This window comes from Coregonus lavaretus, assembly GCF_964263955.1.
Source record: "Coregonus lavaretus genome assembly, chromosome: 3".
Taxonomy (NCBI): domain Eukaryota; kingdom Metazoa; phylum Chordata; class Actinopteri; order Salmoniformes; family Salmonidae; genus Coregonus; species Coregonus lavaretus.
In genome coordinates this window covers 31,855,954-31,882,479 of record NC_139990.1, presented here as the reverse complement: position 1 = coordinate 31,882,479, position 26,526 = coordinate 31,855,954, and the positions used below count along the sequence as shown (strand labels likewise).

At 45.9% G+C, this 26,526-nt stretch overlaps 1 protein-coding gene across 1 annotated transcript in view; it reads right to left on the bottom strand.

Annotated features, from left to right (window-relative positions):
• The window catches only part of LOC311110822 (sodium bicarbonate cotransporter 3-like), a gene marked incomplete at its 5' end in the record, with an annotated part of 67,053 nt that overhangs the window by 6,761 nt on the left and 33,766 nt on the right, over window positions 1-26,526 (bottom strand). The window contains 11 exons of the mRNA XM_084153400.1: window positions 11,219-11,332; window positions 11,597-11,758; window positions 11,849-11,954; window positions 12,189-12,434; window positions 13,077-13,210; window positions 13,814-13,988; window positions 15,494-15,606; window positions 16,066-16,212; window positions 16,389-16,476; window positions 16,723-16,880; window positions 22,042-22,124. Of these exons, the coding sequence (XP_084009526.1) occupies window positions 11,219-11,332; window positions 11,597-11,758; window positions 11,849-11,954; window positions 12,189-12,434; window positions 13,077-13,210; window positions 13,814-13,988; window positions 15,494-15,606; window positions 16,066-16,212; window positions 16,389-16,476; window positions 16,723-16,880; window positions 22,042-22,124 (1,526 nt within the window). The remainder of the gene's footprint in view (window positions 1-11,218; window positions 11,333-11,596; window positions 11,759-11,848; window positions 11,955-12,188; window positions 12,435-13,076; window positions 13,211-13,813; window positions 13,989-15,493; window positions 15,607-16,065; window positions 16,213-16,388; window positions 16,477-16,722; window positions 16,881-22,041; window positions 22,125-26,526) is intronic.

Sequence of the window (26,526 nt, the reverse complement as noted above, 5' to 3'; positions counted from 1 at the left end):
GCCAAATATATAAGTCGAACCCGAACCTCGAGCGGAACGTACGTCCGACCCACAGGACACTGTGGAGGGCTAGGGTCGGTACACAACGCCCGCTCGATTTCAGCATCAACCTCCCACACTACCGGTGCCACCAGACAAGACTCCGGTAGTATGGGAGTGGGCTCAACGGACCTCTCCTCTGTGTCATACCGCCGGGACAGGGTGTCTGCCTTACCGTTCTGGGACCCAGGGATGTACGTGATTTTAAATACAAACCGGGCTAGAAACATGTTGGTAAAGCGGGATCCGGATGCGCCAGCACCGGAGCCGAAGTAAACAGGCCCTTCAGTCTCCCAAACGTCCTGTCCGTCTCAGCTGACCACTGCAAGCGCACCGGACCCCCCTTCAGAAGAGATGTTATGGGAGCTGCCACCTGTCCAAAACCCCGGATAAACCTCCGGTAGTAATTCGCAAAACCCAAGAACTGCTGCACCTGCTGATTCCATCGTTGGTGTGTAATTCTGTCAGGAATAGCTGAATGTGGATGTGGTGCAGGAATCAGGCGCAGGACACAGAAGCTTCGTCCAACACACTTTAGTAGACGACCAAGAAATAACAAACGGGCATCAAAAGAGCCCGGAGGCGAGCGATTACGCACACCGCGCATAAACACCAAAATACAAATAAGTGCGCACACAAGTGCGAAAACTCTCCAAAACAATGGAGCAAAACAATACAGCACCTGCTGACAGGCGGACAATTACACACAACACACGACTAACAAAACGAGAACTTATAGGACACATAATTAACTAAACGGAAACAGGTGTACAACTAAGACAAAACCAAACAAACATCGATAACATACAACGGTGGCAGCTAGTACTCCGGGGACGACGACCGCCGAAGCCTGCCCGAACAAGGAAGAGGCCTCGGGGACGACCAGGAGGACGCGGAGCAGGGCGCGTGGAATGACCACGGTGGAACTCAGTCAGGAGAGACGGGTCCAAGATGTCCCTCCTCGGCACCCAGCACCGTTCCTCCGGGCCGTACCCCTCCCACTCCACGAGATATTGGAGACCCCCCATCCGACGTCTCGAATCCAAGATGGACCGAACTGTGTACGCCGGAGCCCCCTCGATGTCCAATGGGGGCTGAGGAGTCTCTCCTATCTCACAGACCTGGAGTGGACCAGCTACCACCGGCCTGAGAAGAGACACATGGAACGAGGGGTTAACATGATAATCAATAGGCAGTTGTAACCTGTAACACACCTCGTTCAATCTCCTCAGGACTTTAAAAGGCCCCACAAACCGCCGACCCAGCTTCCGGCAGGGCAGGCGGAGGGGTAGGTTTCTGGTCGAGAGCCAGACTCGATCTCCAGGTGCGTACACCGGCCCCTCACTGCGGTGGAAATCGGCGCTCGCCTTTTGTCGACGGATGGCCCGCTGCAGATGGACGTGTGCAGCGTTCCACGTCTCCTCCGAGCGCCGCACCCACTCATCCACCGCAGGGGCCTCGATCTGGCTCTGATGCCATGGTGCCAGAACCGGCTGGTACCCTAACACACATTGGAAAGGGGTTAGGTTGGTGGAGGAGTGGCGGAGAGAGTTCTGAGCCATCTCTGCCCAGGGAATATACCTCGCCCACTCCTCCGGCCGGCCCTGGCAATACGACCTCAGAAACCTACCCACATCCTGGTTCACTCGTTCTACCTGCCCATTGCTCTCCGGGTGGTACCCCGAGGTAAGGCTCACCGAGACCCCCAAGTGCACCATGAACGCTCTCCAGACTCGGGAGGTGAACTGGGGACCTCGATCAGACACTATTTCCTCGGGTACCCCGTAATGCCGGAAGACGTGGGTGAATAGTGCCTCAGCGGTCTGTAGGGCAGTAGGAAGACCCGGCATTGGGAGGAGACGACAGGCCTTAGAGAACCGATCCACAACGACCAGTATGGTGGTATTCCCCTGAGAGGGGGGAAGGTCTGTAACAAAATCCACCGAGAGGTGAGACCAGGGTCGTTGTGGAACGGGCAGGGGTTGTAACTTCCCCCTGGGCAGGTGTCTGGGTGCCTTACACTGGGCGCACACCGAGCAGGAGGAGACATAAACCCTCACATCCCTGGCTAACGTTGGCCACCAGTACTTAGCGCTAAGGCAGTGCACTGTCCGGCCAATACCTGGATGTCCAGAGGAGGGTGACGTGTGAGCCAAATATATAAGTCGAACCCGAACCTCGAGCGGAACGTACGTCCGACCCACAGGACACTGTGGAGGGCTAGGGTCGGTACACAACGCCCGCTCGATTTCAGCATCAACCTCCCACACTACCGGTGCCACCAGACAAGACTCCGGTAGTATGGGAGTGGGCTCAACGGACCTCTCCTCTGTGTCATACCGCCGGGACAGGGTGTCTGCCTTACCGTTCTGGGACCCAGGGATGTACGTGATTTTAAATACAAACCGGGCTAGAAACATGTTGGTAAAGCGGGATCCGGATGCGCCAGCACCGGAGCCGAAGTAAACAGGCCCTTCAGTCTCCCAAACGTCCTGTCCGTCTCAGCTGACCACTGCAAGCGCACCGGACCCCCCTTCAGAAGAGATGTTATGGGAGCTGCCACCTGTCCAAAACCCCGGATAAACCTCCGGTAGTAATTCGCAAAACCCAAGAACTGCTGCACCTGCTGATTCCATCGTTGGTGTGTAATTCTGTCAGGAATAGCTGAATGTGGATGTGGTGCAGGAATCAGGCGCAGGACACAGAAGCTTCGTCCAACACACTTTAGTAGACGACCAAGAAATAACAAACGGGCATCAAAAGAGCCCGGAGGCGAGCGATTACGCACACCGCGCATAAACACCAAAATACAAATAAGTGCGCACACAAGTGCGAAAACTCTCCAAAACAATGGAGCAAAACAATACAGCACCTGCTGACAGGCGGACAATTACACACAACACACGACTAACAAAACGAGAACTTATAGGACACATAATTAACTAAACGGAAACAGGTGTACAACTAAGACAAAACCAAACCAACATCGATAACATACAACGGTGGCAGCTAGTACTCCGGGGACGACGACCGCCGAAGCCTGCCCGAACAAGGAAGAGGAGCAGCCTCGGCCGAAACCGTGACAAATACAAATAGTCCAGTTATATCCTCCGTAAGGCAATCGAACAGGCAAACCGTCAGTACAGAGACAAAGTGGAGTCACAATTCAATGGCTCAGACACGAGAAGTATGTATTAGGGACTCCAGACAACCACGGATTATAAAGGAAAAACCAGCCACGTTGCGGACACCGACGTCTTGCTCCTGGACAAGCTAAACACCTTCTTTGCCCGCTTTGAGGATAACACAGTGCTGCCGACACGGGCCGCTCCCGAGCACTGTGAGCTCTCGTTCTCTGTGGCCGATGTGAGTAAAACATTTAAGCGGGTTAACCCTCGCAAGGCTGCCGGCCCAGACCGCATCCCTAGCCGCGTCCTCAGAGCATGCGCAGACCAGCTGGCTGGAGTGTTTACGGACATATTCAATCTCTCCCTATCCCAGTCTGCTGTCCCCACTTGATTCAAGATTGTTCCTGTACCCAAGAAAGCGAAGGTAACTGAACGAAATGACTATTATCCCGTAGCACTCAATTCTGTCATCATGAAGTGCTTTGAGAGGCTAGTTAAGGATCAATTCACCTTAAGCTTACCAGACACCCTAGACCCACTGCAATTCGCATACCGCCCCAATAGATCCACAGATAATGCAATCGCTATTGGCACTGCACACTGCTCTATCCCATCTGGACAAATCAAATCAAATCTAATTGTATTTGTCACATACACGTGTTTAGTAGATGTTATTGCGGGTGTAGCGAAATGCTTGTGCTTCTAGCTCCGACAGTGCAGTAATATCTAACAAGTAATATCTAGATGGCCACCAATTTCACAACATACAGTGAGGGAAAAAAGTATTTGATCCCCTGCTGATTTTGTACGTTTGCCCACTGACAAAGACATGATCAGTCTATAATTTTAATGGTAGGTTTATTTGAACAGTGAGAGACAGAATAACAACAACAAAATCCAGAAAAACGCATGTCAAAAATGTTATGAATTGATTTGCATTTTAATGAGGGTTCCATTTCTTAAAGTGGCCAGTGATTTCAATAGGCAGCAGCAGCCTCTAATGTGCTAGTGAAGCCCTCTGTAGCTCAGTTGGTAGAGCATGGTGTTTGCAACGCCAGGGTTGTGGGTTTGATTCCCACGGGGGGCCAGTATGAAAATGTATGCACTGTAATTTGCTCTGGATAAGAGCGTCTGCTAAATGAATAAAATGTAAATGTAAAATGGTGGCTCCTGAGTGGCGCAGTGGTCTAAGGCACTGCATCGCAGTGTTAACTGTGCCACTAGAGATCCTGGTTCGAATCCAGGCTCTGTCGCTGCCGGCCGCGACCGGGAGACTCATGGGCGGCGCACAATTGGCCCAGCGTCGTCCAGGGTAGGGGAGGGAATGGCCGGCAGGGATGTAGCTCAGTTGATAGAGCATGGCGTTTGCAACGCCAGGGTTGTGGGTTCGATTCCCACGGGGGGCCAGTATAAAAGAAATATATGTATTCACTAACTGTAAGTCGCTCTGGATAAGAGCGTCTGCTAAATGACTAAAATGTAAATGTAAATGTAAAATGGCTATTTAACAGTCTGATGGCCTTGAGATAGAAGCTGTTTTTCATTCTCTCGGTCCCAGCTTTGATGCACTTGTACTGACCTCGCTTTCTGGATGATAGCGGGGTGAACAGGCAGTGGCTCGGGTGGTTGATGTCCTTGATTATCTTTTTGGCCTTCCTGTGACATTGGGTGCTGTAGGTGTCTTGGAGGGCGAGTAGTTTTCCCCCGGTAATGCGTTCGGCAGACCGCACCACCCTCTGGAGAGCCCTGTGGTTGCGGGCGGTGCAGTTGCTGTACCAGGCGGTGATACAGCCCGACAGGATGCTCTCAATTGTGCATCTGTAAAAGTTTGTGAGGGTTTTAGGTGCCAGGCCAAATTTCTTCAGCCTCCTGAGGTTGCAGAGGCTCTGTTGCGCCTACTTCACCACACTGTCTGCGTGGGTGGATCATTTCAGTTTGTCAGTGATGTGTACGCCAGGGAACTTGAAGCTTTCCACCTTCTCCACTGCGGTCCCGTCGATGTGGATAGGGGGGTGCACCCTCTGCTGTTTCCTGAAGTCCACGATCATCTCCTTTGTTTTGTTGACGTTGAGTGAGAGGTTATTTTCCTGGCACCACACTCCCAGAGCCCTCACCTCCTCCATGTAGGCGGTCTCGTCATTGTTGGTAATCAAGCCTACTACTGTTGTGTCGTCTGCAAACTTGATGATTGAGTTGGAGGCGTGCTTGGCCACGCAGTCATGGGTGAACAGGGAGTACAGGAGGGGGCTGAGCACGCACCCTTGTGGGGCCTCAGTGTTGAGGATCAGCGAAGTGGAGATATTGTTTCCTACCTTCACCACCTGGGGGTGGCCCGTCAGGAAGTCCAGGACCCAGTTGCACAGGGCGGGGTTCAGACCCAGAGCCTCGAGCTTAATGATGAGCTTGGAGGGTACTATGGTGTTGAATGCTGAGCTATAGCCAATGACAAGCATTCTTACATAGATATTCCTCTTGTCCAGATGGGATAGGGCGGTGTGATGGCGATTGCATCGTCTGTGGATCTATTGGGGCAGTAAGCAAATTGAAGTGGGTCTAGGGTGACAGGTAAGGTAGAGGTGATATGATCCTTGACTAGTCTCTCAAAGCACAGTTGAGTGCTACGGGCGATAGTAATTTAGTTCAGTTACCTTTGCTTTCTTGGGTACAGGAACAATGGTGGCCATCTTGAAGCATGTGGGAACAGCAGACTGGGAAAGGGAGAGATTGAATATGTCCGTAAACACACCAGCCAGCTGGTCTGCGCATGCTCTGAGGACGCGGCTAGGGATGCCGTCTGGGCCGGCAGCCTTGCGGGGGTTAACGTGTTTAAATGTCTTACTCATGTCGGCCACGGAGAAGGAGAGCCCCAGTCCTTGGTAGTGGGCCTCGTCGGTGGCACTGTGTTATCCTCAAAGCGGGCGAAGAAGGTGTTTAGCTTGTCTGGAAGCGAGACGTCGGTGTCGGCGACGTGGCTGGTTTTCCTTTTGTAGTCGGTGATTGTCTGTAGACCCTGCCACATACATCTTGTGTCTGAGCCGTTGAATTGCGACGCCACTTTGTCTCTATACTGATGTTTTGCCAGTTTAATTGCCTTGCGGAGTGAGTAGCTACACTGTTTGTATTCTGCCATATTCCCAGTCACCTTGCCATGGTTAAATGCGGTGGTTCGCACTTTCAGTTTTGCGCAAATGCTGCCATCTATCCACGGTTTCTGGTTAGGGTAGGTTTTAATAGTCACAGTTGGCACAACATCACCTATACACTTCCTGATAAACTCAGTCACCGTTTCAGTGTATTCATCTACCCGGAACATATCCCAGTCCGCGTGATCAAAACAATCTTGAAGTGTGGATTCCGATTTGTCAGACCAGCGTTGAATAGTCCTTAGCACGGGTACTTCCTGTTTGAGTTTCTGTCTATAGGAAGGGAGGAGCAAAATGGAGTCGTGGTCAGATTTGCCAAAAGGAGGGCGGGGGAGGGCCTTATAATCATCCCGGAAGTTCGAATAGCAATGGTCGAGGATTTTAGCAGTCGATATGTTGATAGAACTTCAGAAGCCTAGTCCTCAAATTTGCTTCGTTAAAATCCCCGGCTACAATAAATGCAGCCTCAGGATATGTGGTTTCCAGTTTGCATAAAGTCCAGTGAAGTTCTTTGAGGGCCGTCGTGGTATCGGCTTGAGGGGGGATATACACGGCCGTGACTATAACCGAAGAAAATTCTCTGGGGAGATCATACGGTCGGCATTTGATTGTGAGGTATTCTAGGTCAGGTGAACAGAAGGACTTGAGTTCCTGTATGTTACTACAATTACACCATGAGTCGTTAATCATGAAACACACACCTCTGACCTTCTGCTTCCCGGATAGATATTTATTCCTGTCTGCGCGATGAACTGAGAACCCATCTGGCTGGACGGATTTCGACAGAATATCCCCAGAGAGCCATGTTTCCGTGAAACAAAGTATGTTACAGGCCTTGATGTCTCTCTGGAAAGAAATACTTGCCCGGAGCTCATCGAGTTTGTTAACCAGAGACTGAACATTAGCGAGTAGTATACTTGGAAGCGGTGGGTGGTGTACGCGCCTCCTAAGTCGAACCAGCAGGCCGCTCCGAATGCCTCTCCTCCGCCGGCGATGTTTTGGGTCAGCCGCTGGAATCAGTTAAATTGCCCTGGGGAGAGCAAACAAAGGATCTGCTTTGGGAAAGTCATATTCCTGGTCGTAATGCTGGTGAGTTACCGCCGCTCTGATATCCAATAGTTTTCCCTGGCTGTATGTAATGATACAAAACACTTTCTGTGCTAATAATGTAAAAAAATTCTACATTAAAAAACAAAATACCGCAAAGTTTCCTAAGAGCTAGTTGCGAGGCCGTCATCCTTGTCGCGCCTGTGAGGTTCAGACAAGAGGAATACCTATGTAAGAATGCTGTTCATTGACTACAGCTCAGCCTTCAACACCATAGTGCTCTCCAAGCTCATCCTTAAGCTCGGGCCCTGGGTCTGAACCCCGCCCTGTGCAACTAGGTCCTGGACTTCCTGATTTGCTGCCCCCAGGTGGTGAAGGTAGGCAACAACACCTCCACTATGCTGATTCTCAACACAGGGGCCCCACAAGGGTGCGTGCTCAGCCCCCTCCTGTACTCCCTGTTTACCCATGACTGCGTGGCCACGCACGCCTCCAACTCAATCATCAAGTTTGCAGACGACACAACAGTGGTAGGCCTGATTACCAACAGCAGCGAGACAGCCTACAGGGAGGGGGAGAGGACCTTGGCGTAGTGGTGCCAGGAAAATAACCTCTCCCTCAATGTCAACAAAACGAAGGAGCTGATCGTGGACTTCAGGAGGCAGCAGAGGGAGCACGCCCCTATCCACATCGACGGGACCGCAGTGGAGAAGGTGAAAAGCTTCAAGTTCCTCGGCATACACATCACTGACAATCTGAAATGGTCCACCCACACTGGCAGTGTGGTGAAGAAGGCGCAACAGCACCTCTTCAACTTCAGGAGGCTGAAGAAATGTGTCTTGGCCCCTAAGACCCTCACAAACTTTTACAGATGCACCATTGAGAGCATCCTGTCGGGCTGTATCACCGCCTGGTACGGCAACTGCACCTCCCAAAACCGCAGGGCTCTCCAGAGGGTGTTGCGGTCTGCCCAACGTATCACCGGGGGCACACTGCCTGCCCTCCAGGACATCTACAACACCCGATCTCACAGGAAGGCCAAAAAGAACATCAAGGACATCAACCACCCGAGCCACGGCCTGTTCACCCCGCTATCATTCAGAAGGCGAGGTCAGTACAGGTGCATCAATGCTGTGACCGAGAGACTGAAAAACAGTTTCTATCTCAAGGCCTTCAGACTGTTAAATAGCCATCACTAGCTGGCCTCCACCCAGTACCCTGCCCTGAACTTAGTCACTGTCACTAGCCGCCTACCACCTGGTTACTCATCCCTGCACCTTAGAGGCTGCTGCCATAGACATGGAACACTGGTGTTGAGCGTAAATGTGATCAATTGAAACAGGTCCTATATACTAGATTCAGAGTTATTTGGCAACTTTAGTTGTGAATGATACAAACCTTAGAATGTCTTAGAAATGAAAACATATATGGGCTGCGTGATGAGACTACAGGACAGATTTCCACCGGTCTAAAGTCCATTGCTCGTGTGTCTTGGCCCAAGCAAGTCTCTTCTTCTTATTGGTGTCCTTTAGTAGTGGTTTCTTTGCAGCAATTAGACAATGAACGCCTGATTCACACAGTATCCTCTGAACAGTTGATGTTGAGATGTGTCTGTTACTTGAATTCTGTGAAGCAGTTATTTGGGCTGTAATTTCTGAGGATGGTAACTCTAATTAACTTATCCTCTGCAGCAGGTCTTCCTTTCCTGTGGCGTTCCTCATGAGAGCCAGTTTCATCATAGCGCTTGATGGTTTTTGTGACTGCACTTGAAGAAGCGTTCAAAGTTCTTGAAATGTTCCCTATTGACTGACCTTCATGTCTTAAAGTAATGATGGACTGTCGTTTCTCTTTGATTATTTGAGCTGTTCTTGCCATAATATGGACTTGGTCTTTTACCAAATAGGGCTATCTTCTGTATACCCCCCCCCCCCCCCCCTTAGACTGTTTAGTGCCAAAAATAAGGGGTTAAATACATTTCTTATATCTCTCAGATATAGGACAGACACTTCAGAACAAACTTCCTTTTGATTTTGGGGGGGGGGACTATCTGTTGTTCTATGTAGTGAATATGTTATTCAATGCGTTTGTATGGGGTAATGGCAGTAAGGCCCAAAATATTTATTTTTTATACTTCAAGGGGTCTTAAAATTCAAACTCAAATAGCAAAATGATCCTTGGCATGAACTTCTTAAAACAATTCCATTTCGCTTAGTAGTACCCCCACCCCCCACCCCAATGAAAAAAAACAGATATCTCTTAAACTGATGGATTTGTATTGGGATTTTTTTATTAAGCTAATTCGATTTCCATGGGGGTGTGGACATCGACCTCAGGGGGTTAACAAGTCACATAATAAGTTGCATGTGCTCACTCTGTGTGCAATAAGTGTTTACCATGATTTTTGAATGACTACCTCATCTCTGTACCCCGCACAAAATTATCTGTAAGATCCCTCAGTTGAGCAGTGAATTTCAAACACAGATTAAACCACAAAAACCAGGGAGGTTTTCCAATGCTTCGCAAAGAAGGGCACCTATTTGTAGATGGGTAAAAAAAAAAAGACACAGAATATCCCTTTGAGCATGGTGAATTTATTAATTCCACTTTGGATGGTGTATCAATACACCCAGTCACTACAAAGATACAGGCATTCTTCCTAACTCAGTTGCTGGAGAGGAAGGAAACCACTCAGGGATTTCACCATGAAGCTAATGGTGACTTTAAAACAGCTACATAAGTTTAATGGCTGTGATAAGAGAAAACTGAGGCTGGATCAACAACATTGTAGTTACTCCACAATACTAAAATATTTCAAAACATGCATCCTGTTTGCAACAAGGCACTAAAGTAGTACTGCAAAAAATACGGCAAAGCTATTAACTTTTTGTCCTGAACACAAAGTGTTATGTTTGGGGCAAATCCAATACAACACATTACTGAGTACCACTCTCACCACTTTCAAGAATAGTGGTGGCTGCATCATGTTATGGATATGCTCATAATTGTTAAGGACTGGGGAGTTTTTCAGAATAAAAAAGAAATGGAATAGAGCTAAGCACAGGCAAAATCCTACAGGAAAACCTGGATATGTCTACATTCCACCAGACACTGAGAGATTAATTCACCTTTCAGCAGGACAATAACCTAAACCACAAGGCCACATCTACACTGGAGTTGCTTACCAAGAAGACAGTGAATGTTCCTGTGTGGGCAAGTTACAGTTTTGACTTAAATCCGCTTCAAAATCTATGGGAAGACTTGAAAATGGTTGTCTAGCAATGATCAACAACCAATTTGTAGGAGCTTGAAGAATTGTGAAAATAATAATGGCCATATATTGTACAATCCAGGTGTGCAAAGCTCTTACAGACTTAACCAGAAAGACTCACAGCTGTAATCGCTGCCAAAGGGGATTCTAATATGTATTGACTAAGGGGTGTGAATACTTATGTAAATGCAATATTTCTGCATTTCATTTTCAATAATTTTGAGATGTGTGCAAACCTGGTGGCCAACTACAAGAAACGTCTGACCTCTGTGATTGCCAACAAGGGTTTTGCCACCAAGTACTAAGTCATGTTTTGCAGAGGGGTCAAATACTTATTTCCCTCATTAAAATGCAAATACATTTATAACATTTTTGACATGTGTTTTTCTGGATTTTTTTGTTGTTATTCTGTCTCTCACTGTTCAAATAAACCTACCATTTCTTTGTCAGTGGGCAAACGTACAAAATCAGCAGGGGATCAAATACTTTTTTCCCCTCACTGTAGGTGGGTGAGATTTGTTCAGGCTGTAACAACAAAATGTGGAATAAGTCAAGGGGTATGAAGGCACTGTACAATATCAAAAGGGTCCTACCTCAAAGCGGTCGGGTACGTTGAGTTTAGGAGAGGGGATGCCCATTAGATAGTCCACCAGCACCATGATCATAATGGTCAGAAACACGGCAAAGTCACTGATGGTGGAGCGCACCTACATAATCCATATTAACGACAATACATAATCATGTTAATGTGTAAAAAACACAGTCATTATAATTCACTCAGTGGGAACACCTACACAGTAGCTAACGGTAATAGCAAAGTGTGGGACATATTGTGTGGGAAGAATGTGAAGACCTTGAAGTTAACTGTGAATGTTGATGCAGCACAATAAACTAACCACACATTTACATTTCAGAGGAACACTCACAAACACGCACGCGCTCTACGCCCTGCTCGCAAGTGAATAACACACCTTTGTAGGGAAGTATCGCTCGGTCTTGATCTCCTTGAGGAAAGATGAGAGGAAGAAGGTGGTGAAGAAGAGGATGATGGACCAGAAGAGGACGTCTGGGATGTAGGGGCCGTGGTGACCACAGGCAGGACCAGCAAACTCTCCATGGAGCAGGTTACACATCTGACAAAGAGAGTAAAGGGTCAGAGAAATACACAGGCTCAACAGATGTTTTTGCAGTGTGTGTGTGTGTGTGTATGTCCTCTGACTGACCGATACGTTGAGGCTGTTCCAGGAGATAGAGTCTGGTGTGTGTCCTGTCTGGTTCCACGTCTGCAAGATCTGAGAGGAGGCGTTGGCCGGTGGAGAACACTGACACCTGAGTCAAGAGAATAAATCTTATACTCCCCATCCTAAATAGCACAAGCACAAAACCATAAGCTCCTCTTTTAAGTCAGTGGTAACATCTAAAACACAGTAATCCAAATAGAACAGGTACATTTCCTGAAGAAAATGGGTGTCAACATTTGTTTTTTTTAAGGTAGCAGAAAAATGGCACTGCCCACTTCTCGCGGCTTTTGCCCTCAACCTAGGCTCTCCGATCCTGACTCACGAGTAGAGGGTGAGGTTGTCCAGCTCGTTGTGCATATTGACGGGGTAGTGTTCCCCCAGGTGGAAGAGCTTCTCCAGGGCCTCGTAGATGAAGATGATGCAGATGAGCGCGGCGAAGGCCTCCTCTGTGAAGCGTGTGATGTAGCAGACCAGGGAGCTAGCATCTGTGGCCACCAGGACCAGGCAGAGGAAGGCAGTCCACAGGCCGATGCTGGTCCTCAACGACAGGTAGGACAGGCCGTAGTCCCTGGGTGGGTAGGACGGTATAGAAGGTCAAGACTCAATAGCAGGATTTTGCGATTAATGGCAAATTTAGAATTTGCTAAAAGTGAGCTCTAATTTAAGATACAAAAAAACATTACAAACATCTTGATTTTGTCTAAAGTAATGGTTAGCAAAATTAGGTAAATTGAGAAAGCACACTTTATTTAACCTCAATGTCAACTTGTTTTTACATGGCATTGTACTGTAGATTTTAGCTGTATAGATTATGTATTTTGGATGTTTTCAGTGTATTTTCACATCCATATCTTATTAGGTACTGGAAGCAGTGAGCTCAAAGCATAGAGGTTATGACAATTGTAGGGGAGGAGCAATCACTCGGACTATGCCTTATGAAATGATTGAGGATTCATTAATAATGACCTTGAGCCTGTCCCAACTTCTCTCATAACTAGTTAGGGCCCCGAGTTTTTCCTGACCATGTGACTTGACAGAAAAAACTCCAGGCCCTGTAACTTATGTACATGTACAGTATATAAAACTCAGGGAGTTACTTAGAAACTAATTAGAAATCCCCAAATGGCAGTAGTGAGCTTGTTCTTGCAGGTTGCTACCGCCAGAGGGCCCCTGTGCGAATGAGTGTAACCAGGATCGGTGTAGCACTCACTTGCAGAACTTAAAGAGGATCTTCTCGAAAACCAGGACAGGCCCCGTGCTGCCCAGGATAGTGAGGGGCTGCCCCGCAAACAGAGAGAAGGCCACTCCTGTGAGGGAAGCCCCAAACAGAGACTCTATGGCACTCTGTAGCAGGAGAAGGGAAAGAAGGAGGGAAAGGGGAGGATGACGAGGAGGTAAATACATTGAGGAAGCCAGAGAGAGGGGGAGACTAAGGGAAAAGAGGCAAAGCGGACAGAACACCCCACATAACATAATACATACGTTTAAACCGACATTCCAGCTCAGACTGCCTAGATAAACTTTTCCCACCCCGTCGGCCTGTCATTTCTCATATCCCTCCGCCCCTCGTCATCTGGTGAGTTTACTCAGACACATCACACACCCCAGCGCGCTGACGCTCGCTATGCCAACAGTCTCCCTCCTAATAAAGACATCTAGGGTCACTGTAGGGTGTGTGTGTAACTCATTGTCAGGATCAAAGCATGGAGACAGTATATAGAGTAGCTCGCAGTGAGGAAGAGGGACACTATCTAACCACCTATTTGCTTAGTGATATGCATCCTATATGCTTTTAGTGATAAAAAAATAGGGTAAGAACTTGCAGTAAACTAGTTTTACCAGGCAGCTAAGTGACTTGCATATATTAGATGATACAGCACAGACAGAAGACAAAAAGATGTAATCGGAGTGGCATTCATTGACACTCATGGACAAGGACCCACTCACTATGTTGCCCTTCGTGGCCTCGCCCAGCAGCCCGCCGAAGGTGATGACAGGGGACATGCAGGCGCAGTAGAGGAACAGGATGGAGGCCAGACACTGCAGGTTCAACGAGTCCCGGATGTCGCTCCAGTAGAACGGGGCCTTCCGCTTTATATCCATCACAAGGCCTCCAAAGATCCTGGAGGAAGGGAAAAACCACAACACTTTACAGCAGACTAACTAAAGTAGCAGCATTATACTAATGTGGTAAAGTACCCCAGATCACTCCCTTGGACTCCCAGATTACATCTTGTACTTCTGGATTAGGTTTTTGGACCATACAGGGGACCATACAACACATTCTTTGACTCCGAGATAAGTTTTTGGACCTTCAATAGGGCTCCCAGATATTTCTTTAGGACCCACAGATAACCATCATCAATAGGTTCTGCCAGATTACTTTTTGGAACCCCCAGATAACATTTTTGGCCCATCACAGTATGTGAATGGCAGTCCAAGTACTAAGTCATGTTTTGCAGAGGGGTCAAATACTTATTTCCTTCATTAAAATGCAAATAAATTTATAACATTTTTGACATGCGTTTTTCTGGATTTTTTTGTTGTTATTCTGTCTCTCACTGTTCAAATAAACCTACCATTAAAATTATAGACTGATCATGTCTTTGTCAGTGAGAAAACGTACAAAATCAGCAGGGGATCAAATAATTTTTTCCCTCACTGTACGTTCCTTGCTGAGGGGAACCCTATTAGTTTCCCACTGGAGTTGGACAAACTCCTGCTCTCTGACCCAGATACCAGTCAACCCATGTTTCTACCTCACACACTCAGCTAACTTACACAAACACGCTCAACCCAACACTCTCAGCTCTAAGTCACCAACCACTTTGTGGTCAGGAACTGACTAACACCGCCGAAAGAGAGAGTGACTCTCTCTCAGCTTGTGGCTTTTTATAGCAGCATGCAGAGTTGAGAGTGGATCTGCGGAATGGTAAATAATTCAGTGGCCAGTCTGCGAGGTGTGGGTGGGTGTGTCCTGGGGGAGTGAGGTCGCAAATAAACACACTACAAACAGGGCAGCCACGTGATCGCAGAAGCTTTTACACCTAGAACCGGAGTATCTATTTATGTCAGCATCGTAATTGTAAAGTGTGCAGTGATAATGATCTATACAACATTAAAATCTACCTTTCAATATGGGTGGTTATGTGCTGTGTGTAGTTATGTTTATGACTTGTCACAGTATGTGGGAATTGTATGTTGTTAATTTTGCCTTCATAAACAGTTTCAATAATGTATTACCTTATCAATGTGCAATGAATTTCATCATGAATAACATTTATTTGTATTACTATGACATCAAATTATTAAAAAGAGAGTTTTACAACATATTGCATATGCCATGCCATATTATTTTCTATGATACTAGAGTCTTAAGTAGTGTTTCAAATGTTACCCTATTGATCAGAATTCTATGTAAGAAATAGGGTGTCATTTGAGATTTACCCTTATCAACTCTTCTCTATGGGGCAGTTTCGCAGACACAGATTAAGTCTAGTCCTGGACTAAAAAGCAAGCTTAAAATGTAATCAAGCTCAAAATTGAATCTCCATTGAAAATGCTTTAAGGTCCAGAATTAGGCTTAAATACGGAAACCTCCCCTATGAATTCATATGTCTAACTCACCGTCCGGTTCTCTGCAGCTCGGGCCCAGCTCCGTGGCCTTCATCCTCCTCCTTCAACATCTCCCCAGACGGTGAGGCCGACCCGTTGGGCTGGGAGGGTATCTTCCTCTTCATCTAAAGGTGAGAGAGTCATTACAGGTGTGGCTCAGTTTGTAGAGCATGGAGTTGGCCACGCCAGGGTCGTTGGTTTGAATTCCGCTGGGGCCACCCCATATGAAAATGCATGCACGCATGACTGTAAGTTATTACAGGGCTGTCGTATCCTCTACTGATACCAGGAGGCAGTCATACACATCATGGAAAACTGCTATGCAAGCCAGTGTCCTTCAATCCTGGTCCTGGGACCCACAGGTGGTGCAGTGCAGGCTATATTTACAACCTAGTACTAACACATCTCATTTAACTAATCATCAAGCCCTTGACTAGTTTAATCAAGTGTGTTAGTGCTAGGCTGAAACAAAAGCCTGCTCCCCTTGTGGGTCTCCAGGATCATGATTGAAGAGCACTAAATATGTGACCAATCATCTCAAATCAGGCTTAACTTTAGACATGTAGATTTTCTTAGACCCACACCTGCGATGGGACGTTCTTGGGGGGTTCGATTCGTATCGTGGGGTCCCATTCTCCTGGGGGCAGGACTGTCACCTGGTCCAGAAATTCATCTATCCCAGACAGCAGGTCCGTCCGGTCTTTGGCTTTGTACGCCACATCATGGAATATCTACAGAGACATGCAGGAAACAGTATAGCTTTTACATTTTGATCTAATGATCTTAAAATGAATCTAATCTGAATGCCACACCTAAAGGTCCCCCTAAAGGGAAAAAGTTTCACAAATGAGTTATTCTATTCTATGCATGTGGGGGGAGCTAATGAATGTTTATTAATTAATGTTACCTCATCTGTCATCAGTGTGGCCATGGATCTGCCAATCTCATGGTACTGAGGGCCTTTACCATTTGGACCCAGCAGCAGAAACAGAAACCTGTAGGGAGCACAAACCATTTTCATTAGACTGAACACAAATATATGTAAATGGTCAGATATAGGCAGATATTGATTTATTCAAAACCCAACATAAGTGAGTATATTTGGTGATAGGACTTATGACTCCAAATACAAATGGTTTAGGTTCCTGTAGGGGAGTAGGTGCAAGAATAAAACCTAGAACCAGCAGGTTAGACAGAGAAAGAGAAGTGAAAGAGTGGGTGTTGAGGTGTAGTGTACCTACCTGGTGGGCACGGGCACCTCGGTGAGCCCTGTGATGAGGACGGCGGGGGCCAGGCGTACGAAGGCGATGATGGGCCTCTCCAGGAAGTCCACCTCCCCTACCAGCACGTTGGACGCTTCAGCGCCCGGAGGAATCTTCTTCATGAAGTTCATGTCCACCTAAAGGAGCCGAATGGGACAGAGAGAGAGACTTTAGGGAGTAACAACTATATAAGACAGTGTCTCCCAATCCTTGTCCTGGGGACCCAAAGCACATTTGAGTTTTTTTGCCCTAGCACTAGCACACCTGATTCAAATAATCAAAGGCTTGATGATGAGTTGATTAGTTGAATCAAGAGTGTTAGTGTTAGTGAAATAGAGGTCTGCGCAGGACAGAATTCTTCATCCCGCTCCCGCCCACTGCTTTTCATACCGCGCCCGCTCCTGCTGACTTCTTGTCCGACTCCCACCCGCTCCCGCAAGAAATGGTCCCGAACCCGACCACAGTCCTGCAATGTTATTTGAGGTGTATGTGACGCAGCTCGCTTTGCAGCCCCGGTTCCAGCCATTTTGCCACCCTAGGCAAGATCAAAATAGCCTAAGGAAATACCAGAGATTCTCACGTGGCCCATTATATTAGGCTATCGTATTATTGTTCTGAAGTGGCTGTCCTATATCTAAGAGATACAGTGGGGGAAAAAAGTATTTAGTCAGCCACCAATTGTGCAAGTTCTCCCACTTAAAAAGATGAGAGAGGCCTGTAATTTTCATCATAGGTACACGTCAACTATGACAGACAAAATGAGAAAATGTTTTCCAGAAAATCACATTGTAGGATTTTTAATGAATTTATTTGCAAATTATGGTGGAAAACAAGTATTTGTCAATAACAAAAGTTTCTCAATACTTTGTTATATACCCTTTGTTGGCAATGACACAGGTCAAACGTTTTCTGTAAGTCTTCACAAGGTTTTCACACACTGTTGCTGGTATTTTGGCCCATTCCTCCATGCAGATCTCCTCTAGAGCAGTGATGTTTTGGGGCTGTCGCTGGGCAACACGGACTTTCAACTCCCTCCAAAGATTTTCTATGGGGTTGAGATCTGGAGACTGGCTAGGCCACTCCAGGACCTTGAAATGCTTCTTACGAAGCCACTCCTTCGTTGCCCGGGCAGTGTGTTTGGGATCATTGTCATGCTGAAAGACCCAGCCACGTTTCATCTTCAATGCTCTTGCTGATGGAAGGAGGTTTTCACTCAAAATCTCACGATACATGGCCCCATTCATTCTTTCCTTTACACGGATCAGTCGTCCTGGTCCCTTTGCAGAAAAACAGCCCCAAAGCATGATGTTTCCACCCCCATGCTTCACAGTAGGTATGGTGTTCTTTGGATGCAACTCAGCATTCTTTGTCCTCCAAACACGACGAGTTGAGTTTTTACCAAAAAGTTCACATCTGGCACTGCAGGATTTGAGTCCCTGGCGGCGTAGTGTGTTACTGATGGTAGGCTTTGTTACTTTGGTCCCAGCTCTCTGCAGGTCATTCACTAGGTCCCCCCGTGTGGTTCTGGGATTTTTGCTCACCGTTCTTGTGATCATTTTGACCCCACGGGGTGAGATCTTGCGTGGAGCCCCAGATCGAGGGAGATTATCAGTGGTCTTGTATGTCTTCCATTTCCTAATAATTGCTCCCACAGTTGATTTCTTCAAACCAAGCTGCTTACCCATTGCAGATTCAGTCTTCCCAGCCTGGTGCAGGTCTACAGAGGAGCCTCTACAGAGGAGTTACAGGTCTGTGAGAGCCAGTCTTGCTTGTTTGTAGGTGACCAAATACTTATTTTCCACCATAATTTGCAAATAAATTCATAAAAAATCCTACAATGTGATTTTCTGGAAAAAAAATCTCAATTTGTCTGTCATAGTTGACGTGTACCTATGATGAAAATTACAGGCCTCTCTCATCTTTTTAAGTGGGAGAACTTGCACAATTGGTGGCTGACTAAATACTTTTTTTCCCCACTGTATACTTCCATTAATTTTTTCAACTGGTACCGGGGGACCTTCAGACGAGTCTTGTGTGGCCTATGGGCATCCTAGAGCAAAACAACATGTATGTGTTCGTGAGAGTCTCACCTTTCCACAGAGGGGTCATATTAGCGTTTAGCCCAAAATGTTTGGACGCTACAGACAGAAGTTGGCAGATCGGCTGTACCGACTTCAGATGAGTCCCAAGACGCTTGTGGGGGTTGTAAAGCAAACACCGCTCTAGCCCTGCCACCTTTCACCGCAGATGCGGAAGTGAGACATCAGCAGATGTGGTGGATTGAGACGCATCCAATGCTAAACAGATCTCTAGCTTAAACTGACAGATTTTTATAGGGATTTTTTGTATTATGCTAACTAGATTTCCATGGGGGCGTGTACGTCGACTCTAGGGTTTTGTAATGCAATAGATAACACATACAAAACAGAAAGACAACCGTTCTAAATAAGTTGTCTATCTGACCACCCGCTCCCGCCCCTAGCGTGAAAAATGCCACCCGCACCACAATGATCTCTGCGTGGCCTGCAGGTCCCACGTGATGCCCACGGGAACGCAGCTTTATATTGGAAAACACTGGTATAAGAAATCATGCTGAGAAAAATATATACACTGCTCAAAAAAATAAAGGGAACACTTAAACAACACAATGTAACTCCAAGTCAATCACACTTCTGTGAAATCAAACTGTCCACTTAGGAAGCAACACTGATTGACAATAAATGTCACATGCTGTTGTGCGAATGGAATAGACAACAGGTGGAAATTATAGGCAATTAGCAAGACACCCCCAATAAAGGACTGGTTTTGCAGGTGGTGACCACAGACCACTTCTCAGTTCCTATGCTTCCTGGCTGATGTTTTGGTCACTTTTGAATGCTGGCGGTGCTTTCACTCTAGTGGTAGCATGAGACGGAGTCTACAACCCACACAAGTGGCTCAGGTAGTGCAGCTCATCCAGGATGGCACATCAATGCGAGCTGTGGCAAGAAGGTTTGCTGTGTCTGTCAGCGTAGTGTCCAGAGCATGGAGGCGCTACCAGGAGACAGGCCAGTACATCAGGAGACGTGGAGGAGGCCGTAGAAGGGCAACAACCCAGCAGCAGGACTGCTACCTCTGCCTTTGTGCAAGGAGGAGCAGGAGGAGCACTGCCTGAGCCCTGCAAAATGACCTCCAGCAGGCCACAAATGTGCATGTGTCTGCTCAAACGGTCAGAAACAGACTCCATGAGGGTGGTATGAGGGCCCGACATCCACAGGTGGGGGTTGTGCTTACAGCCCAACACCGTGCAGGACGTTTGGCATTTGCCAGAGAACACCAAGATTGGCAAATTCACCACTGGCGCCCTGTGCTCTTCACAGATGAAAGCAGGTTCACACTGAGCACATGTGACAGACGTGACAGAGTCTGGAGACGCCGTGGAGAACGTTCTGCTGCCTGCAACATCCTCCAGCATGACCGGTTTGGCGGTGGGTCAGTCATGGTGTGGGGTGGCATTTCTTTGGGGGGCCGCACAGCCCTCCATGTGCTCGCCAGAGGTAGCCTGACTGCCATTAGGTACCGAGATGAGATCCTCAGACCCCTTGTGAGACCATATGCTGGTGCGGTTGGCCCTGGGTTCCTCCTAATGCAAGACAATGCTAGACCTCATGTGGCTGGAGTGTGTCAGCAGTTCCTGCAAGAGGAAGGCATTGATGCTATGGACTGGCCCGCCCGTTCCCCAGACCTGAATCCAATTGAGCACATCTGGGACATCATGTCTCGCTCCATCCACCAACGCCCCGTCGCACCACAGACTGTCCAGGAGTTGGCGGATGCTTTAGTCCAGGTCTGGGAGGAGATCCCTCAGGAGACCATCCGCCACCTCATCAGGAGCATGCCCAGGCGTTGTAGGGAGGTCATACAGGCACGTGGAGGCCACACACACTACTGAGCCTCATTTTGACTTGTTTTAAGGACATTACATCAAAGTTGGATCAGCCTGTAGTGTGGTTTTCCACTTTAATTTTGAGGGTGACTCCAAATCCAGACCTCCATGGGTTGATACATTTGATTTCCATTGATAATTTTTGTGTGATTTTGTTGTCAGCACATTCAACTATGTAAAGAAAAAAGTATTTAATAAGATTATTTCATTCATTCAGATCTAGGATGTGTTATTTTAGTGTTCCCTTAATTTTTTTGAGCAGTGTATGTTATATCATTGTACAGTATCTACCTGGAGCCCAATGGGCACAACAAAGTAGGGAGAGACTTCAAATGAAAGGAAGGAATGACTGGGGATGGAGGGATCATGCTGAGTGGCAGATGGCAGCTATGGATAGATGCTATGGTTGGGGGAAGCTACGGTGTTAGTGGTGTAGAGCAGGGGTACCCAAACTTTTTCACTCAGGCCCCCCTTCTAGCATTGGGGAACATCCAGCGCCATGTCTATTTCTATTGGTACAAGCACTGTTCATGACACAAACTGGCGGAGATAACATTTTGTGTGTTTAAAGCTTATTTTCTTGCAATTCTATACATTTTACCATGTCTAATGTGTATTCATGTGATATTTGAGCGACTCCAACATGGGCTAGCTGAAAACGTTAGCTTACATGGGCTAGTTGATCTGGACATTTCTGACAAGTTATAAATCGCTCTCTAAGGTATGCAATGACTGACATGACAAGAGAAATACTGATTATCACTACCTAATTTTGAAATTTCAACTTGTGCATTCTACTATTACAACTTTCAAGAGTAACTTGAACACCGGACTGAGTTCCTACCCAACAGTTTGGGAACCACTGGCGTAGAGGGAAGCTATAAGGGCAGTACTGAGCAATGGAGTCCCTTTCATCACAAGGTTGTTTGTTTGAACTATGTAAGAGAGCTGGGAAACCTTGCCCACTGAGATGGGTAATATCTGCATCTCTCTCTTTTCCACAAACACACACACTCTCTGTCTCCCTCTCCCTCTTTTGATTAGACTCCCCCAGCAAGTATGAGGTTGTTTCTTGGCATACACATGAAAGCTGGTTTGAAGCTGATAACTCCTCACGGCCGCCAGGCTATTTATTTCATGGTTGAAAGAGTCGTAAAGTCATATAATGAGGGAGAGCTCACTGAACCAAACCCAGTTATTGAATTAAAACACTGTACAGTTTACTTTGAGACTGCCTCTTGGTTCTAGAAGGAAGGGAGTGGGTGATGATGGTTGTCTTGGACCTATGGATGAATGTGGCTGATGAGGGGCTTTCTTTGCCCAGTAGCAGGGGTTACCTTGCTTAAGTCCACACTGCTATTCTCTTTACTGACCCCAGCTTTGGAGGGCCTCCTGTCTCCGGCCTTGCTGCTGCTATCCAGGTTACTGGGGACAGAGTGTGTGGACATCAGTGGCCCTGAAACAACAAACAGACAGGGGATAGCGGCAGAAGAGTGTTAGCAATGTCAGCTCTGGAGGACCGAGGCACATGCTCGTGGATACTGAGATTAGAATGCCTACTTTTGATAATATTGTGTTTTTCATATACCACTCATATGCAGACAGTTTGCAAAGCACCAAAACACAATACCGGTTCTCCAATTTAAATTTTGAGAAACCTTAATCTATACAGAAATCATGTAGCTATACTCTGATCAATTAATTGCAATTATTTTTCAATAGGTTATCTTGTATAGGCCCGGACTACAGATGCATACTGCTAAATAGTATTTGATACAGAGTTACATTTATACAATCTCAAAAGACCTTAATAAATTGATAACATAATGAAAATTCATTATGGCCTGCAGTGATAAGGGTTCAAGCAATTGCGCCTCCGCCGCCCCACTTCAATGCGCCCTATAGCCATGTGAGGTGAGCCGTACACAGGAAACGCCAGCACTTCAGCAAGGGAGACGTGCATTGAGGAAATAACCACAGAAATGAATTAACTGTAACATAGCAACAACACACACTCCACTCCCTCTGTCTCAATCACCTAGAACGTAGATGAATGTACAAATGAATATGAATGGGTGACAGTTTCCTCCTTGTGGTCATCCTTGACCTGTGACCTGTTGTAACCCGGCCCTGCGGGCTATGAGGCAGCCATGTTGGGACGAACAGAAGTGCTATCGCTCACATTCCCTACAAAGCCCCTGGGAGTGACAGGGATTAGTGGAGATGCATCCGGAAGCTTAAACCCGGAATGCGCGCTCCATGCTGGACCTCCGGCCACACTCATATGTACAGTAAATGAGTCCGACTAATCAAATCATATCATTCCAAAACCAGGGGCACACTGAGGACGAACACTACTGACTCTATGGTAATTTGTCTTCATCTGCATACCAAGAGCTGACATGTTATGTGTGGCACTGTGGCATGAGTGCTGCCGTGGCATTAGACAGCTCATTAGACAGTTCTTACTAAAGAATCCGGCAGTCAAAAGATGAGTAGGTGTACTGTATATATAGTTGCGGCCAAATATATTGGCACCCTTGTACTTTTCTTAAATAATTCCCTATTTCTTCTAAAATAAGTTTAAAAAATAAGTTAAAAAATATATGTTATTGTTATTAGATTTTCAACATTGCAGAACCAATTTTATTTTTCTAAACTTTAGTTTACAATTTTAATTCAGAAAATAAAGACAAAAAGGCATGGACAAAATTATTGGCACCCCGTTAGTGGTGCGTGGGTCAGCTGTTTGTTCACTTGCCCCCGCCCGCAATTGCTAATAACCCATCCCGACTATATGTGATCAAGTGAAAATCTGAGCCCCGCACCCTACCCTAACCCGCAAATATAGATAATGTGCTATAGGCTACAGTCAAAGACTGTAGAATGATTTTATGACAGGGGTGGAGGATTTTTTGTTGTTGCCTGATTTAGATATGTTTCTGCTTATAATTTGTTAGTCAACATGTCTATGATTAGATACATGTAGCTTCTCTTGTGTCATTATATGTTGTCCTAGAATACTAAATAAACCCTTGCTCAACAGAATAATGTAATAGATCGACAGAATTAATTATTAAATCTAGTTGACATCGGTAAAGTTTTCTCTGTCATCTTTCGCGTAGCAAAGAAGTTTAGGGACTGGGAAGAAAATACAATAACGCAACAACAAAAAACGACAGGAAAGATTTTCTGTGCAAAATGTCCAAATGACATCAGTTTGACCGGTTGTAAGGAAAAAGAAAGCTGTGAAAACAACCCAACTTGTTTCTGAAAATATTTCAGTTTGGCTTCGGTGCATATTTTTTGTGGTTTAAATACTATCAGCTTTTATGATGCTTTTATGATAAAGACAGCACCTCTACAGATGGTATCTAACTGAGCATTATATTCTCTCAAGATGCAAAAAGAAATAAATCATATTTCTCCACTCCTGTTCCCAAGTCCACATTTTTACCTACATTTGGTGTATCATTTTACTGCAAGAAACGCTTAATTCTGCAGGAGTTATTATTACGGCTTTAGCCCTATTCGTACGGGACTAGTATTACTAGAGAACGTTCTTTCTCTTGGTTTCTACAAAACCAGTCAAACTTTTGGACACACCTACTCATTCAAGAGCTTTTCTTATTTGTACTAATTTCTAAATTGTAGAATAATAGTGAAGACAACAAAACTATGAAATAACACATTTGAAATCATGTAGTAACCCAAAAAGTGTTACACAAATCAAAATATATTTTATATTTGAGATTCTTCAAATAGCCACCCTTTGCCTTGATGACAGCTTTGCACACTCTTGGCATTCTCTCAACCAGCTTCACCTGGAATGCTTTTCCAACAGTCTTGAAGGAGTTCCCACATATGCTGAGCACTTGTTGGCTGCTTTTCCTTCACTCTGCAGTTCGACTGGTACTGTATATATATATATATATATATATATATATATATATATATATATATATATATATATATATATATATATATATTTCTAGGCGTGAAGATATTTCAACAAGTCCAGGCAATAACAGGCTACACTGATAACTTGAGCTTGGTTCCCAAGTTTCTAAACCATACCAAACCATCTTTGGTAAAGTGTCTCCATTATATTTGAATGGAGGAAGTGTGATCATAATCAGGATATTTTAGCGAACCGCAGTAGAAGACATCCTAAATGCCCCACAGCCTTCAGATGTGAGCTAAATAGCTAACTTGCACTTGATATGTGTTTTTAGGCTATGGGTGAGAAAGTGAACTTGTTCCAAACGTTTAGCTCTGTTACATGCTGCTTTGCGATCTATTAACGGCAAGGGTTGCATTAAATAGGCACAATATTTTTTTATGATGCATTTGGCGATGTCCAATTCATTCGCAAAAAACGTATAAACAAAAGCATTCACTGTGAAAGTTGATACATGTAGGCCCTTCATATATAGGCTATGCGCAGCACTTCGTTCAATTTATCGAATCAGTTATTGTTTTCATACTCAAACCGCGAGCAATACCTGTCAAACTCATACATTTCTCTCAAAACACGGGGATGTCGATTAGCACGGGACTAGTATTATTAGAGTACTTTGGAGTTTGCCAAAAAACAGTAGGTTATTCTGGTTAGTCAGTCAATGTCCAGATTTCAGTTTCCATTTAACCCATCTAAACAGTAGGCTACAGTTCCCTTGACATGCCATAGGCCTATTTGAAGTCCCGTCTTGTGACTGTCGAATTTATATAGCGCTTCACAATCATCACACATAACATAGCAGGCACTGCTATCATCCTCTTTTACCACTTCACCAAATATTTTCCAAACATTACTTTTCTGGCCCTCCCTTCTCTATATTTTCAACTCTCCTTTCGCAGCTTTTGTCTTATTGAATTCAACTTCGACAATGTCCCTTTTGCCTCCGTGGATTGACGGTAACTTTTCTGCCCGTTCCCAAAAGCATTATTTGGAGATTGACTGTATAGGCTATTTGGCGTGCATACAGTTAAGCCCTAAAGTGTAGGCTTATGCACTAATACCAGATAGCCTAAAATAATGAAAGAAAAACCTCAATGTAGCCTATAAAAATTGCATGGATTTTTCAAGGTATTGTTTCTCTTTATTCAACCCGCCCGCCACACACCCGCCCTTCAGTCACACAATATTGAATTACCCTAAACCAGTCCGCTCCATGGATATAACCGCGGGGACTGCAGGTTATGAGTCAACCCGCGCATCACTACACCCCGGAGCTTGTACTTGGTTGCACAGCCTTTTGCCAAGATAACTGCAGACAAACACTTTTTGTAGCCATCAATGAGCTTGCTGCACCTTTATACTGGCAATTTGACCCACTTTTTAGCAGCAAACTGCTCTAATTCTTCATTGTTTGAGGGATGCCCTCCACCAATGCAGTTTTCAGATCTTGCCATAGGTTTAGGATGTGATTCAGATCTGGATTTGTCTCTGGCCACTTCATTACAGTCCATCCTCACTTCTTGAACCATTCCTGGGTGCTTTTGGATGTGTGGCTGGGGTCGTTGTCCTGCTGGAAGACCCACAACCTTCAATGGAGACCCAATTCTTGGACATTGGGTTGAACATTGCACTCCAAAACACCTGATAAACTGCTGATTTCATGATGCTTTGCGCACATTCATGGCCCCCAGTACCAGAGGCAGCAAAGCAACCTCACAGCATTTTTAAACCTCCCCCATTTTTTATTGTAGGGAGGGTGTGCTTAATTTGTCAGTAAATACAGCGCTAATTTGTATTGTCAAAGAGCTCTAATTTTGTTTTATTGGTCCACAGAACATTTTCCACATGATTTATGCTTGTTTAGGTGGGTGTATGAGAAGTTCAATCAGGCTTTCTT